The sequence below is a fragment of the Leopardus geoffroyi genome, chromosome C2, assembly GCF_018350155.1.
Source record: "Leopardus geoffroyi isolate Oge1 chromosome C2, O.geoffroyi_Oge1_pat1.0, whole genome shotgun sequence".
NCBI lineage: Eukaryota > Metazoa > Chordata > Mammalia > Carnivora > Felidae > Leopardus > Leopardus geoffroyi.
This window is the reverse complement of record NC_059333.1, coordinates 110,569,670-110,584,401: the sequence shown is the minus strand read 5'-3', so window position 1 is coordinate 110,584,401 and position 14,732 is coordinate 110,569,670. Positions and strand designations below refer to the sequence as shown.

Genomic DNA, 14,732 nt, shown 5'->3' with positions numbered 1-14,732 from the left:
TTAACAGTGATGGTGAATCACCAGTAGTGAAATGAGCTGCTTGCTGGTCTTTTGAGGATTCTCAAGCTGTTTTGCTGGGGTCTGTGGGATGTTGTACATTTTATTTTACCAGTTTGGTGAATTGTAGTAGTCAGATGAGTGAACTACTCAAGGGATCGTCTGCTGTATGCTTTTGGAAATCTAATGAATGTAACAACAAAAGAAGTAATTTTCTTAAAATAGCTGTATTTTCTGTTTGGCTCATTCATACATAGTTTGCTTTGCTTTTTCCTTTTTTGCTTTTCTTGTTTCTTAGAAAAAAATGCTGAAAGGACAAGGAACATTTGATGGGGAAGGTAAGCATTTGATTTTCCAGACTTTTATTGCTGTTTCAATGTGGAATATCAATTATAAGTTGAAATCCAACCGCAGTAACAAAAACTCTTAACATGAGAAAAATGTCCAACTTCTTCCCAAATTATACAGTATGAATCTCTGCACTAAGCTAAATTTTCATCCAGTAATACCAGCAGCAAATGGAATTAACGGCATTCTTTGTAAGCTGATAACTTTGTCAGCCAACATCCTGGATTTTTAATTCTTATCTACCCTGGCTCCAACCCCGCCTCCCTCAAAAAATGGACAAAGAGTAAGAGCCGGCTCTGGATTTTGAGTTAAAAATCCTGAGTTTGGCACTTAAATCTTAAGTCATAGTTCCTTTGACTTAATATTCTTTTCTCCGTATTTCCAAATTTTAGTATCATTACTGACTTCCTATTTCCTTATCAAGTTTCAACTTGGGGGAACTCTAACTGTCCCGGCTGATACAAACCTATTCCTAAGAATTTGTAACCCGTATAGTATTTTTGTGAAGGATCACAAAAACAAAAGCTGCTCAGCCAGGTGTTCAAACCCTAATCAGATTAGAGGACTTTGTATATACAGACGGGTCAAGTGTCAAGTAACTGGAAGAGCACAAAGCAAACAGCCCCACCTGCAGCCTTCCTGGGGTGGGAGGAACATGGTGGAGGTGAAGGTAGTTACTTTCTGTCATGCTTTGAAATGTTAAGATTTTCTAATCTTTCAAGAGTAATGAAGAAGGGTATGCCTCTCTATAAGTAAATCTACTGTAAAATCACCCAGAGATATAAAATACGTAATCTTAGGTGATTACAAAATATTTCCCTATGTAATTCTTATAAAAATCCGTTCCCATGGAGCATTTAAACATGACCAGTTCATAAAAATGTATTCGTTGCACCAATCTGAGGTGCAACGAATATATAAAATATATGATATTTTAGCTGGTTTGGGCAAATTCATCTCTCTGATTTTATAATTGAAGAAACTGGGAGCTTGGAGAGGTTTAGTGTCTTGCCCACCATCACATAGCCAGTATGAGGGCAGATAACTGGTCCTGAGTCCATTTTGCTTACTCTTGAATCACTTTATGACCATGAAGTAAACAGAGTATCTACCTAATAGGCATTTAGAGAGAGGTTTGCATCTTCTAGAAGTTGACATTGATTCTGGGACCTTTGTCTCAAAGGGTTAAAAATGTTGAGCTTTTTTTTTTTTTTTTTTTTTTTAAGTCCGAGGACAGACTTTTTATTTTTATTTTTACTTTTATTTTTTATACGTAGTTGTATGTTGTTTCCTTTTATAAGGAGCTGTTTCTGTGCACTCTTTGGTCTCTTCTCAATATGATGGCCTGGAAATTTTCACACATACGTACGTGAGGAATACAGGATTCTTAGAGTTAATGACTAAGAAGAATGTAGTTTAGGATGAGGTGCAGTAGAGTGGTGAGAACCTGCCAGCCAGGGACCTGGGTTGTCATCGTGCAGTTTTTATTCATCAGTTGTGTGACATTGAGCAAGCATCTTAACTTCACCAAGACTCAGTGTCCTCATGGATGAAATGAGGCCAATAATACTATTGCCTTTGTTGTTGTGAGAATGAGTGAGTAATCTTATCAACAATGTACGCATGTTTTGTGCCAACCACTGGTACTTTAGAGAACACTACAGAGGTGTGGTAACGCAGTCTTTACCCTCATAATCTGTTTTACATATGTAAAACCATCAGAGAACAGTAAAATCTTGCATCGACTCCAGTATTACTTTAGTCATGGTGCATATAGAACATGCTGTAGTTGATGAAGAGGCAGATGTCTGTTTTCTTCGGTAGGTGGGAAAGGCATTTCAAAGTTAGTAGGTCCCAAATCAAATTCATGATCTTTCCCTCTAAAGCTACATCTCCTCAGGCGTTCCCATCTCCCCCTGTGCAGCTGTTGGGACCTGCAGATGTAGGAAACATCCTTACCACCTCCCTTTCTCTGACCCCCATCTCCAGGCCATCCTCAATAGCCCATCTCCATTCTTGCATAGCATCCTAATTAGTTCTCTACGCAGCTAGTATTTTGCTCCAACAATATAATCAAATCTTTTCCTTTCCATGGATTCCCTCTGTAATCAGGATAAAATACAATCTTCGCAGTGTGGAAGAAATTCAGTTGTTTTGTACTTTGGATAAAACCCAGTTCTTTAACATCGCCTGCAAATCTCTGCTTGATTTAGACTATCTGGCTCACCTCCCTAAATCCACCTTGCACCCTTTGTCCCCTAGACACCCATACTCTACACGTTGACTTTTCCTTTGTTCTTCTAAGGTATCATGTTTCTTTTTGCCTCAGGGCTTTTGCATATACTTTTTCCTTTAGCTCTGAAGCTTCTCAGCTTTCAGATCTTAGATTTTTCTCAGTAACACCTGTTTGACCACCGCCCACCCCCATCCCCCACCCTGCCCACAAGAGGTCACACCCTGCTGAGAATCTGTTCTTCAAGCACCCATATAGAAATCATTCAGTTTATAGGTACTTATATGTGCAAGATTATTTTGTCTTCAACCCTACAGTGACTTGCCTTCTCAGACTGAAAACCAGAGTCCTTTCTATGGCATTGAAGCAAGAGCCTACATGATCTGCCCTCTCTTCATCTCCAGCCCCCATCTCTTAAGCTTCCTCCCTTCCCTCACCCTGTTTCACCCATATAGGCCTCCTTGCTGGTCCTCATACATAGAGACATACCCAACAGAGTCCTGTCCCAGGACCTTTGTACTTGCTCTTCCCTCTGATGGGATGTTCTTTTGCCAGCTGTAAGATGTCTTGCTTTCTCACCTTTTTTAGATTAAATATCACTTTGGTGAGGCCTTCCTAAACCACCCTATTTAAAATCTACATACCCTCATTGTAACGTTCCCCTCCTTTCCAGGTTTTGCTTTTCTCCATGACACTTATCAGCATCTGACGTACCATAAAAATTACTTGTTTATTTATTATCACTCTTTGCTCACTCCGATGTCCGCTCTATGAAGATTGAGATTTTTATCTTTTTTGTTCATTGTATCCCTAGCAGTTGTTGGCATCCAGGAGGCATTTTATAAATATCAGTTGAATGAATAAATGAGTGAGTGACTTGGAATATTTTTCTCTTCCTTTTTTTAGCTTATGAGGGCACAAGAAGTTTCTTTTATTTTCCATTTACTCTCAGCCCTTGGCACATTGTAGATATACAATAAATGTTGGTTAAATAGGTAAATGAATGGTGATGGGCTTTGAAGGAAAGGTAGGGTATGAATTCAGTCTAACCTAAAGAAAAACAGTGATTTAATAGGCATGGCTATCCTCTGTAGGTGGTAGACAGAAACATGGAAACTTTGCTTCCATTGGTATTTCATGTATGGATCCCTCCCATTCCCCTGTAGGTGAATTGGGGACAGAGCTGTGTGAGTGAGAAAATCACTTTTTGGTGATCACTTTTCTTCAGTGATGAAATCCATTTGTTTCCTTGTTGTTCATTAAACTGGAGCCCAAACCTTGTATAAATATGGATGTTGGTTTAGAAAAACTAGCATAAAGACGGGGGCAATTAGTGACCTGTAGGGTTTGTATTTCTTAACAGAAAATGCTGTCCTGTATCAGAACTACAAAGAAAAGGCTCTTGACATTGACTCTGATGAAGAGTCGGAGCCCAAAGAACAGAAGTCAGATGAAAAAATTGTGATTCACCACAAGCCACTGAGATCCACATGGAGCCAGCTTTCTGCGGTGAGTGTTTACCTTTTTCTTTCTGATCTGTGGGCATGAAAAAACCAAGCTGTGGAAATTAGGTCTGGATGTGGTTTTAACTTTTTCTGCCAATGATCTTGTAACCCAGAAGAGAAAGACTCCTCTTCTTTTTAGATTGTGAAATGGGTCTTGAAAGTTTTCAGGCACTGGTGAGAACATGGACTTTAACACTTCTGATTGGGAAAATCAGATTTTGATAAAATAAGGTGACTTGACACTAATATACTATGCTCTGGAAGCTTTTCCTGTTCAGTATCTTTTCTTGTTTTTTTAATTTTTTAAATTTTTATTTATTTTTTATTTTTTATGTAGTATATGTGTAGAGGTAACTTAATCTATCCTGAACTTTATCGTAATTATGGCTATATATACAGTTACGTGTATGTGTATCTATGCACAATAGGGAGTTTATGACAGTTTTTCCTTGGACATTTCATTTGATATAGACACAATTATATGGTCTTGCAGTTGATTAATGAATGGCATTCTGTTCCATATCCCTCTGTGCATCTTTTGTGTGAGCCTGTCTGATACTTATTTTGTGTCGATGAGTAATTTCTCCTCTCTGCATCAAACATCTTTTGTTTATAGCTATAATTTCTCTTCCTCCTGGTTTAACAAATGTCACAGTGTGCAGCTTAGTTTACTTGATAGGAGTTTGGGCACAGCATCTGTGGGCATCTGATGCATTACCAAGTAGAAAGGAATTCCCATGGCTGGCTTGGATGGTGGGAGCATTGCATCAAAAAACAAGCCAGTACACCTCTGTGAGTCCCTTAGGCAATGTGGGAGCAGAAGCGATTCCCTCTTAAGCTGAAATGAGCATTGTTCAGCGTCAAGAATATCATATATTTAGGGATTGCACCAGTATAAGAAAAGGAGTTGTATATGTTGGAGCTCATCAACAGGGATATGGGAATGGATGTATGGTGATGACGAGGATGACTTCTGGTCAGGTTCTTCCTCCTCTCTTCTACTCTCTGTTGGAATTCAGAATTCTAGAAAACTAGCCCTTTCCCCCTGTCTCCCTTCCAGCCCCTAATTCTGCTCTAGGGAGAATTTATTTATTTCCAGTGCCTCCAAGCTGTGGCTCCCTTAATATTATTCCACAGATTAAAATATCCTGAATTAAAATTAAATTAAAATTCCCTCAGATTAAAAGGGCAGGTGGTGTTACAACTGATGCTGGTGAGTGTGGAGGATGAGGCCTGGTGGGGACTGTGGTGAACAGGCCTGATGGAACCTGAGCAGCGGCCACTTAGCTCACGCCAGCCCTGTGTTGCCAGACCTTCTGACATTTAGAAAAGAGAAAGCCGACATCGGGATTTTTTTTTTTTTTATGAGTATTATCCTAATTCAATTTTAGAAATTTTAGAAAAATGATATGTGAGGCCAACAAAGGATTTATGGGCCAGTCTTGTCTCCTGTGCTAACCGCTTTGGAACTTTGGTGATGTTTCTGTGATTTTCGCATGTGGTCAGGTGGTCACACCCATCCACAGAACCAGCATGTTGGCAGCCTTACACCCTAATCTAATGATCTTGTGATAGTAAATCCCTGAGCACATATGTGGAGAAACTGGTGACAGGCCCTTAGAGGCCATGCTAACTCTAAATGGCTGTCATTCCACTGTTGGTGTGGGCCATTTGGTCGAGGATCCTCAAAAAGAAAGCTGTGGATTTTTTGAGTTCTTCCTCTGTGGTGGCGGCAGCTGCATTTGTTAGCACGGGCCTAAATCTTGCTGTTCTTCTCTGCACGCTAAACAGAAATGTGTGTTTCCGTGTCACTCACACTCTGATCCAACCTAGCTTTAGTGCTGAAGAGCAAGCTGCTGTACTTCCGCCCCCTGAAATTTGGCTTTCATCTAGATTAACAAATGCATATTAAAATAATACTCCAGGACCTACTCCGTACAGCTTCAAATATGGGCCTGCATTTCATTTGGCCAAAGATAAATCGATGTGCCTTTTGTTAACAAGACTGCTATCAAAAGACTCTCTGGTGATAAAAATGTAAAGCTATAAAGTGGCTTCCAACTTTGGTGTGTGTTATCTTGGATTTCGGTGTTTCCAGGAGGCTTGTGTATATTTATTGTGTTGCTTGGCAATCACATTTAATCAAAGCAGCATTGGACTTCGCCTCTTCCCATTCTTAGGCACCAGATTGCATTTCCTTTATGCTTTTTTGTGTCTCCTTTTCACATTTAAAACATTTTACTTTAGTTTTCTACTATAAAGTACTTGAAACATGCGGAAAAACTTAAAAATCAGTATGTGTAATAGATTTCTGGGTACCTGCCACCCACATTGAACAAATGTTACCATTTTAACATCCAGATCTCTATTTCTTAAGGCAGATGCAGTTAACCACCCTCATCTCCAGCACTTTGCTCCTTTCTGCCTTCCCAGAATAAGTACTGCCCTGAAGTTCTCTTCTGTCCTTCCCACGTGGGTTTTCTGTCCACTAAAGAGATGCAAGCAAGCAGCTCTGGCTTTTAGGAAAGTAGATATTTCAGCGGCAGAAAGTGGTCATTACTGTTTTAAAAAGCCTAGCAGTTGGTATGTCCAAGTTGCGGTTAGTTGCCTAAAGAGAGGAAGCTTTGTGAGTTATGACCAATGTCAGGATGTTTCCATAAGGGATCAGCACCTCCATTTCTCCATTTGACCTCCTGCCCTAATCCTTCCTTGTAGCGGGGCTACAGTGTTTACGGTGGGTTTCAGAAAACATCTGCTCTTTCCATTCTTCCCTTTAATGTGCCAAATTAGTAGGGTAACCTGCATCTAATCTTGCAGGTATCACTTTATTTACAAAATTTTTTTTTAATGTTTATTATTTTTGAGCGAGAGAGAGAGCAAGGGAGGTGTAGAGAGAAAGGAGACACAGAATCCAAAGCAGGCTCTGAGCTCTGAACTGTCGGCACAGAGCTCGATGCAGGGCTCCAACTCATGGACCATGAGATCATGACCTGAGCCAAAGTCAGATGCATAACTGACTGAGCCACCCAGGTGCCCCTTGCATATATCACTTTAACACAAAACTCTTCTTTGAGTAAGGCCTTGATTCTAGAGAGTAGGACAAGGGGTTTTCTGGCAAAAGGTTAAGTCTCAGTTTGGCATCTATTGACTTTCTACTTGGGAGGGGTGTGTGTGAGCACACATGTGCATTGGCTGTTGTTGGTTGTTCTATTTTCTAAAAATCTCTTTGTTGCAAACACCTGCCTGCCTCCTGGGATGATGAAATCTTTCTTACCAGTTGGCCATAAGAAGCATTCAGCATGCAAAAGGCTCTTCAGAAGTGCAGCAGTTTGCAGTAATTTATGGTTGTTACACAGCTCTTTAAGCCTTCAGTCCATAGTGTAGTGTCTTAGTGTGCTTGCTTATGTGTCTCCTTTGGTTCTATTGGACAATCACACAGGTGACAAGTGTCCCCGTTTACATTGCTGGGGACAGGTTTAACTGTAGGGTTGTGATTATCTAGCAATGAGGGAGAATTAGAACTGTGTCAGAGACATTGGGCCTCAATGGGATAGACAGTCTAGCTGCCACGGACTTCTCCAGTCGGGTTAAGGTAAACTGATGGTGATGAACTCAGCATTGGTGGCTGTGCCAGCAGGTTCTCCATGTAGAGGTGGCCGTTGTCCTGTGGTCAGGAATACAACCTGGGCTCCTTAATTTCATAAGACGGTGACAGGCTTGCTCTTCATTCACTTGATTGTCAAAGTGGGCAGACCTCTCCGAGTAGGTAAAAGTAGGTAGAGATAGAATGTCTGCATTCCAGGGAATATAACTCTGTGCTGCTCTTCAGGCCTTTGAGAACACTAATATATGAGATATAATTTTCAATTATTATGGTTCCCAGTTTTGAAGTGCAAAGGGTTTGAGGTTTTGAGCCAGGGAAGTCATTTTTAACCTCTAGGCATCTGTACCCAGAGACCAGGAACCTGCCCCACACAGGTATGTTGCTTGTGACTCACCTAAAATGGCAGCATGAGGACTAAGCCAACAGTTCTTGGATCCCTAGGAAAAGCTTGAGGTCTGAAGAGAAATACTGATGATATTATTAGTCTGGGATGGAACACTGAGTGCTTGTTACAGTTAGTGCCGGGTGTGTAGCCAGCTGAGTCCTGGACGCAACGCGAGCTTCAGGATTTCCCTAAAGTTCATCCTTTACTGGGATCCTGGAAGCATTTACAATATTACCAAAAGCAAAAGATAGATGTTGACTGGAGCCTTTTCGTTTTTTATCACAACCACCCCTCCCTTCCCTGAGATCACACACTGTGCATGTACTAAAAAATGATGGTTGTGAAACCAGTGTTTGCTTTGTCAAGATCAGCGACAGCACCAAAGCCACTCTCGCCAGCCATGCCCTGACCCCATTTATTTGCCATGGGGTGTGTTTGTGTAATTTCCATCACCTTGACATGCCAGGTACCTTTGAAAAGGGCGTTCAGACTCCGCAGGCAAAAACAAGCACGCAGGCAGACTTTCTGCTGGAATTCAACACCTAATATAGTCATCCTCTTCTCCACTCTTTATTTGCACTCGCTGACATGGGGCTTTATCAGTAATCTTGAATCATTTTGAGTATCTCTTTAGGTTATTCAGAAATGCTAAACTCTAGCGAGGAACTGATTTTTCTGTTTTCATCAGAGTGTTCAGCTGTGCGTAGTGTGGCCAACAGCGTAATGGGAGATCTGATGTCAGGACTTCAGTCTCTGAGCCCTGGCTGTGCTCTTAAGATGTACAGAGTTTGCCGCTGGACGGCTTTTGCGAACTGCCAAACGAGAAAGGACGATTTGAAAAATGGTGACTTTGACATATGTGTAATTTCATTCAGTTGAATATATAACAGACACTTTGGAGACTTAGCAGTTTTATCTGATGGGACTTATTCTTTTAGAATTTATATTGTGTTCATGGTGAGAGACATACTGTTTTCTACTAAAAACCAGAGCTCCACAGATGTGATAAACCTGAATATCATCCTGTTTGCAGAAATGCTTAATGCATGGAGAGGTCATAGAAAATTGCATTCTTGTTCCTTACATTTTCACACGTGTCTGAATTAATTTTCAGTTCAGTGACTTGCATAAAATAATCTTCAGTCATATAATTTTCTATTTACCTTTTGCAACATAGCAGTCTCATAAATTATTTTTTACCTAAGATGGGGATTTATGCCTTTTACCATACCTATCTTTTGTTTTTTAAAAAAGAGAAAAAAAACATGCTCATTTTTCACGTCTGGCTTGCTTTTAGTGCTCATAGTGGAAACAGTCATGGCTTTAGATATCTACTTTGTCCACGCTTTTAAGTTGGCAGTAGGTCTCCTGAAATGTTTGTATCTTTATACAGAAATACAGAATATTTGTATCTTTATACAGAAATAGAGGTCCATGTGCCTGGACCTGAGACCCAAGCAGAGATCCTGTTCTAGCTGAGGAGCCTGGAGCTGGGGGCCTGCTTAGCTGAGCCAGGGACTAGGCTCTATATGCTCCTGCCATATTAGTACAGTTAGATTATGGGGTCCTCTTAACATTTTTAAAAATTAATTTTGGGGGGCGCCTGGGTGGCGCAGTCGGTTAAGCGTCCGACTTCAGCCAGGTCACGATCTCGCGGTCCGTGAGTTCGAGCCCCGCGTCAGGCTCTGGGCTGATGGCTCAGAGCCTGGAGCCTGTTTCTGATTCTGTGTCTCCCTCTCTCTCTGCCCCTCCCCTGTTCAGGCTCTGTCTCTCTCTGTCCCAAAAATAAATAAACGTTGAAAAAAAAAAAATTTTAAAAAAAATTAATTTTGACTTATGTAAGCAACACATAATACATTCTCCGTGTAAAAAAAGAATTCAAACAATTCTTTAGTCTTCAGGTAAGACTAAAATCTCTTTTGTCATATCTGCAATCCCAATCTCTTTCCCCTTCTCTATTGGTAGCGCTATTCTTTAAAAAAAATTTTTTTTAAATGTTTATTTTTGAGAGAGAGAAAGAGCGCAAGCTGGGGAGGGACAGAGAGGGAGACCCAGAATCTGAAGCAGGCTCCAGGCGTTGAGCTGTCAGCACAGAGCCCGATGCGGGGCCGGAACCCACGAGCTGTGAGATCATGACTTGAGCTGAGGTCTGATGCTTAAATGACAGCCACCCAGGCGCCCCTAGGCAGTTTTGTTCTTAATTTGGTAACTTTCTTCTCAAAACCCACACATACACATTTAAGGGAAATATAAAGATCACATGTGTTTACTTAAATATATACTGTACATTGTTCACAATTTTGCTTTTTTTCTGAGCAATGTATCATATCAATCATTTCATGTCTATACATGATGATCTTCACTGTTTTTTCTAGCTGCTGTGTTATTGTATAGGATGGATATCTGTTTTGCCGTCTTTCCTTTTGGGTAGTTATACGTGCATTAAGAATATAATAAAAACTTTGAGGCATGGGTCTTTAGAAAAATACACACACAAATATACATGTAAATATTTTTTAAAATTTATTTTATTTTATTTTTGAGAGAGAGACAGAGTGCGAGCTGGGGAGTGGCAGAGAGAGAGGGAGACAGAATCTGAAGCAAGCTCCAGGCTCTGAGCTCTCAGTTCAGAGCCTGACGCAAGGCTTGAACTCAGACTGTGAGATCATGACCTGAGCTGAAGTCAGACGCCCAACCGACTGAGCCACCCAGGCGCCCCTGTAAATATTTGTTTATAATTTTGTTTCTTTTCTTTGTTTAAAATTTCAGTTTGAGGATTTTTTTTTCTAGTTTAATCTCTAAATACTGGAAACACCTTACTTGAGCTCTCTATATATCGAGTAGTTTCCATGTTGTTCATATCACCTTTAGAAGTTTTCCTTTTTCTGAATTATAGCAGAGTTGGAACTTGAGCTGTGTAACTCTTTCTGAAGAATATATATAGATATATAAACTGCTCCAGCTGAAGCTGATTAATGAAAGGACAATTGAGTAGTAGATATGCCAGTGTTTATGTTCTTGATTCTCCTGAGAGAACAATGGGATGTGAATTGTGGGCGTGTATGCACCATGCCCCTAGGGAGGCAGAACACAAGAGACAGGTGCTCCAAGAAAGTGGGAGTTGATGAGCACAGGGATATTAAATTTTGGTCAGCATAACTACAGAAAGGCATTTCAAACAGAAACCTAGACTTGGGACCCAATACAAAGAAGGTCTTATTATTTCATTGAGCAGAAAACCAATGAGAGAGATTGATGAGTGATTCCTTCATTCATCTGGTCTTTATGGAGAGCCTGCTGTATTCTAGGCCCCGTGCTAGACCTCGGAGATAGAGCAAAACAGATTCCGCCTTGCTTTCATGTCCTTACAGACTCTTTTCATGGTGAGACAAATGTCAAATAATCCCACAAATAAATGACAGAATTACAACTGTATTGATGCCATGAAGGACGGGTTTGTGGTGCTCTGAGATCCTATGGGGGAGGGCACTTGTCTGGGCAAGGTGCTGTCAACCGATAGGTGGTGGGAGAGGAAGGGACAGGAGCCTGCCATCAGTGGTGTGTCCACATAGGTGTCTGGGTGAAGTTGGTGGTGGGGGACAGGCACGGGATTGAGGAATCTCAGGCAGAGAAATCATCCTGTACGTGGACCCTCTGGGGTGATGGTGGGTAAGAGGAGTTAAAATTGGTGCACCTGGAGCTTCTTGCTCTGCTTCGTGGGCTCTTCCTCACTCTTCCCATCTCTGAATGCTGGAGGCTCCCGAGGCTCCATCTTTGGGCCTCTTATGTGCACTCACTTGGTGATCTCATCTGATCTTGTGGATTTAAATACATCACATGCTCTGATGACTTCTAGTGTCTATTTCTAGACTGGACCTTTTGCTGAATTTTCAGAGAAGGATATCCAGCTTCATTTCTGGTATCTAATTGGCTTCTCAGAGTTAACCTGTGCAAAAGTTCACTTCTGATTACTCTCTTTTATTTTTATTTTTATTTTCTCAGCAAATAGCAATTCCATCTTTCTACTTGCCAACATCCAAAACCTTGGTGTCATTTCTCAGTCTTCTGTTTCTCCCATAACCTTTTTCAAATTTGTTGCAAAGCCTGTTGCCTTTACCTTCAGAATAGAGCTACTCTGCTGTTCTACCCTGTCTGGCATAGAAGTGGATTATCCCACTGCTTCCCAGCTCAACTCCTGCATCTACTGGGGCCTCTTTTCATCTCACCTCCATGTAGGAGCATATAATTATATTGTTTGTTTGTGAGCCTGTTAAAATATGCCAAGATGCTTTTTGTTCTGAACCCTAAAGTGTTCTCACCTCCACTTAGAGTAAAGGCCAAGTCTTACAGTAGCCATTGAAGCTGTATAATCTGTCCTGGTTACCTTTCTGGACTCATCTCCGCCATCTTGCTCATCGCTCAGTCTCTCTGATGGTCCTTGAATACAAGGTGTACTCTGCCCCAGGGCCTTTGCATTTGTGGTCTGCCCAGCTGCTAGTAACTCTTCTTTTTTTAAAAAAAAAAAATTTTTTTTTTTTTTTAACTTTTATTTATTTTTGAGACAGAGAGACAGAGCATTAACAAGGGAGGGGCAGACAGAGAGGGAGACACAGAATCCGAAACGGGCTCCGGGCTCTGAGCTGTCAGAACAGAGCCCGATGCAGGGCTCAAACTCACGGACTATGAGATCATGACCTGAGCCAAAGTCAGACGCTTAACTGACTGAGCCACCCAGGAGCCCCTAGTAACTCTTCTTCCAGAGAGCCAGATGGCTTTCTCCCTTACCTTCTCCCTTACACTTTCTTAACATTTCTTATCCTCTCTATGACACTTACCTCTCTAACATACTGTGTTATTTACTTTTTTGGTTAATTGCCCATCTACTCTGCTGGAATAAAAGGTACATAAAGTCAAAGGCTTTTGTCCATTTTGTTTCTTGGTCTATTCCTAGCACGTGAAACGGTGCCTGACTTACAGAAGACTTGCAGTAACTACTGGATGAATTTATGAATGAATGTGTAGATGAATGAATAAATGCAGAGAACTAATCCCAGAAGTGAAAATAGTAGAAAGTTATGCATCAGTGAAAACAACAAGGAAGTTTCCTATTTAGGGACCACTTGGAGGCTATATTTAATTTTTTTTTATATTGAATTTTTATTAAAAAAATTATTGATGGTTGTTTGGCTGCATCCTGGATCTAATACATGTCTTTGATACATTGGGGGAAATTGGCATCTTCATAGTTTAGAACTGTGTTAGCCTATGGTAGGTGTTTGCATGCTATGATATCAAATTCATTTGCAACCTAATTTTTCACTTGGCATTTCTTTTGAAGAGGTACATAGGGTGCATGCAAGAACAATAGCATTCTGTAGAAACATAGTACAATTAGGTAAAAGGAGGGAAGCCTCAGGTACTTTGAGGAGTTCTGAATACTGAGCCTTGGATTGTGGAAATCATCTGTCAGATTCTTGCATTTACTGTCTCGATCTTAAGATGTGCCCTTCTGGTGTCTCCTCCTTTAGTCTGATGATGGGACTGTTTCCTCAAGGCCACATCCACAGAATGATTTGTCTCCATGATGATGGAAGAAGTCATCACTATAAAAATTACTATTGAGGGGCGCCTGGGTGGCGCAGTCGGTTGGGCGTCCGACTTCAGCCAGGTCACGATCTCGCGGTCCGTGAGTTCGAGCCCCGCGTCGGGCTCTGGGCTGATGGCTCAGAGCCTGGAGCCTGTTTCCGAGATTCTGTGTCTCCCTCTCTCTCTCTGCCCCTCCCCCATTCATGCTCTGTCTCTCTCTGTCCCAAAAATGAATAAACGTTGAAAAAAAAAATTAAAAAAAAAAAAAAATTACTATTGAATCTTTAGATATGGAACTTGTGCTTAAAAATGTGTTTTCTCAAAATTTGATTTATCCAGAGTACTGATAGTCTGAATTTTCTACTTTAGTCTGTCCTCTTATTAGGTCTTAGCATTATTATGGCACTCATTATCTGAATATCTTCAATTGAAGCTATAAAAGATTATAAAGCCAATGGACAGCTTCTACAGAAGTAGTGTTGTCAGTGAAAGGAAATTGAAGATTATTTTCCCTTTTGGCGTGGGAGAGAAACACTGCCACCCGTCCAACTGCAATAACACAAAAATGGAGTGGTTCCCATTTTGAAGTGGCAGGAAACTCTGTTTCTGGTAGTGATAGGCAGAGGAGTGTGATTGTTGTTTGCTCAACTGAGCAACAGGGAGCCCTTCTAGCCACATGGGTTCAAGGTCTCAGTGTGAGCAGGCAGTGCAGTGACTGACCTGCAGGAGAGCTGTAGCTCTGGGACCTGCCATTGGACAATTAGGATATTAATTTGTTTACATACAGTTAAATTATTGACCAAATATTTGCAGAGGACTTACTGTGCACTGGGGATTGTCCTAGGTCATTTCATTACAGTTTATGTAGTCCTTAGGACAATACCATGAGGGCAGTGCTGTTTCTCTACTTTGTTTCAAGGTGACTGAGACTGTGAGATGTTAAATATGGTTAGGCTCCTACTGTTTTTGTTAGGGTCTTGTGATTACCTAGAACAGAGCCTCTCAGGTGCCCCGTTATCATGGATACAGGTAAGTAGGGCTCTGGAAGAGCAGGAACTATATTTACCTCTGGTA

General features: G+C 41.0%; 1 protein-coding gene across 2 annotated transcripts in view; it reads left to right on the top strand.

Annotated features, from left to right (window-relative positions):
* ARHGEF26 (Rho guanine nucleotide exchange factor 26) overlaps positions 1–14,732 on the top strand; it is a 128,259-nt gene that overhangs the window by 2,736 nt on the left and 110,791 nt on the right. For both annotated transcript variants that reach the window (XM_045503206.1, XM_045503205.1), the window contains exons 2-3: positions 296–335; positions 3,942–4,087. In XM_045503206.1, the coding sequence (XP_045359162.1) occupies positions 296–335; positions 3,942–4,087 (186 nt within the window). The remainder of the gene's footprint in view (positions 1–295; positions 336–3,941; positions 4,088–14,732) is intronic.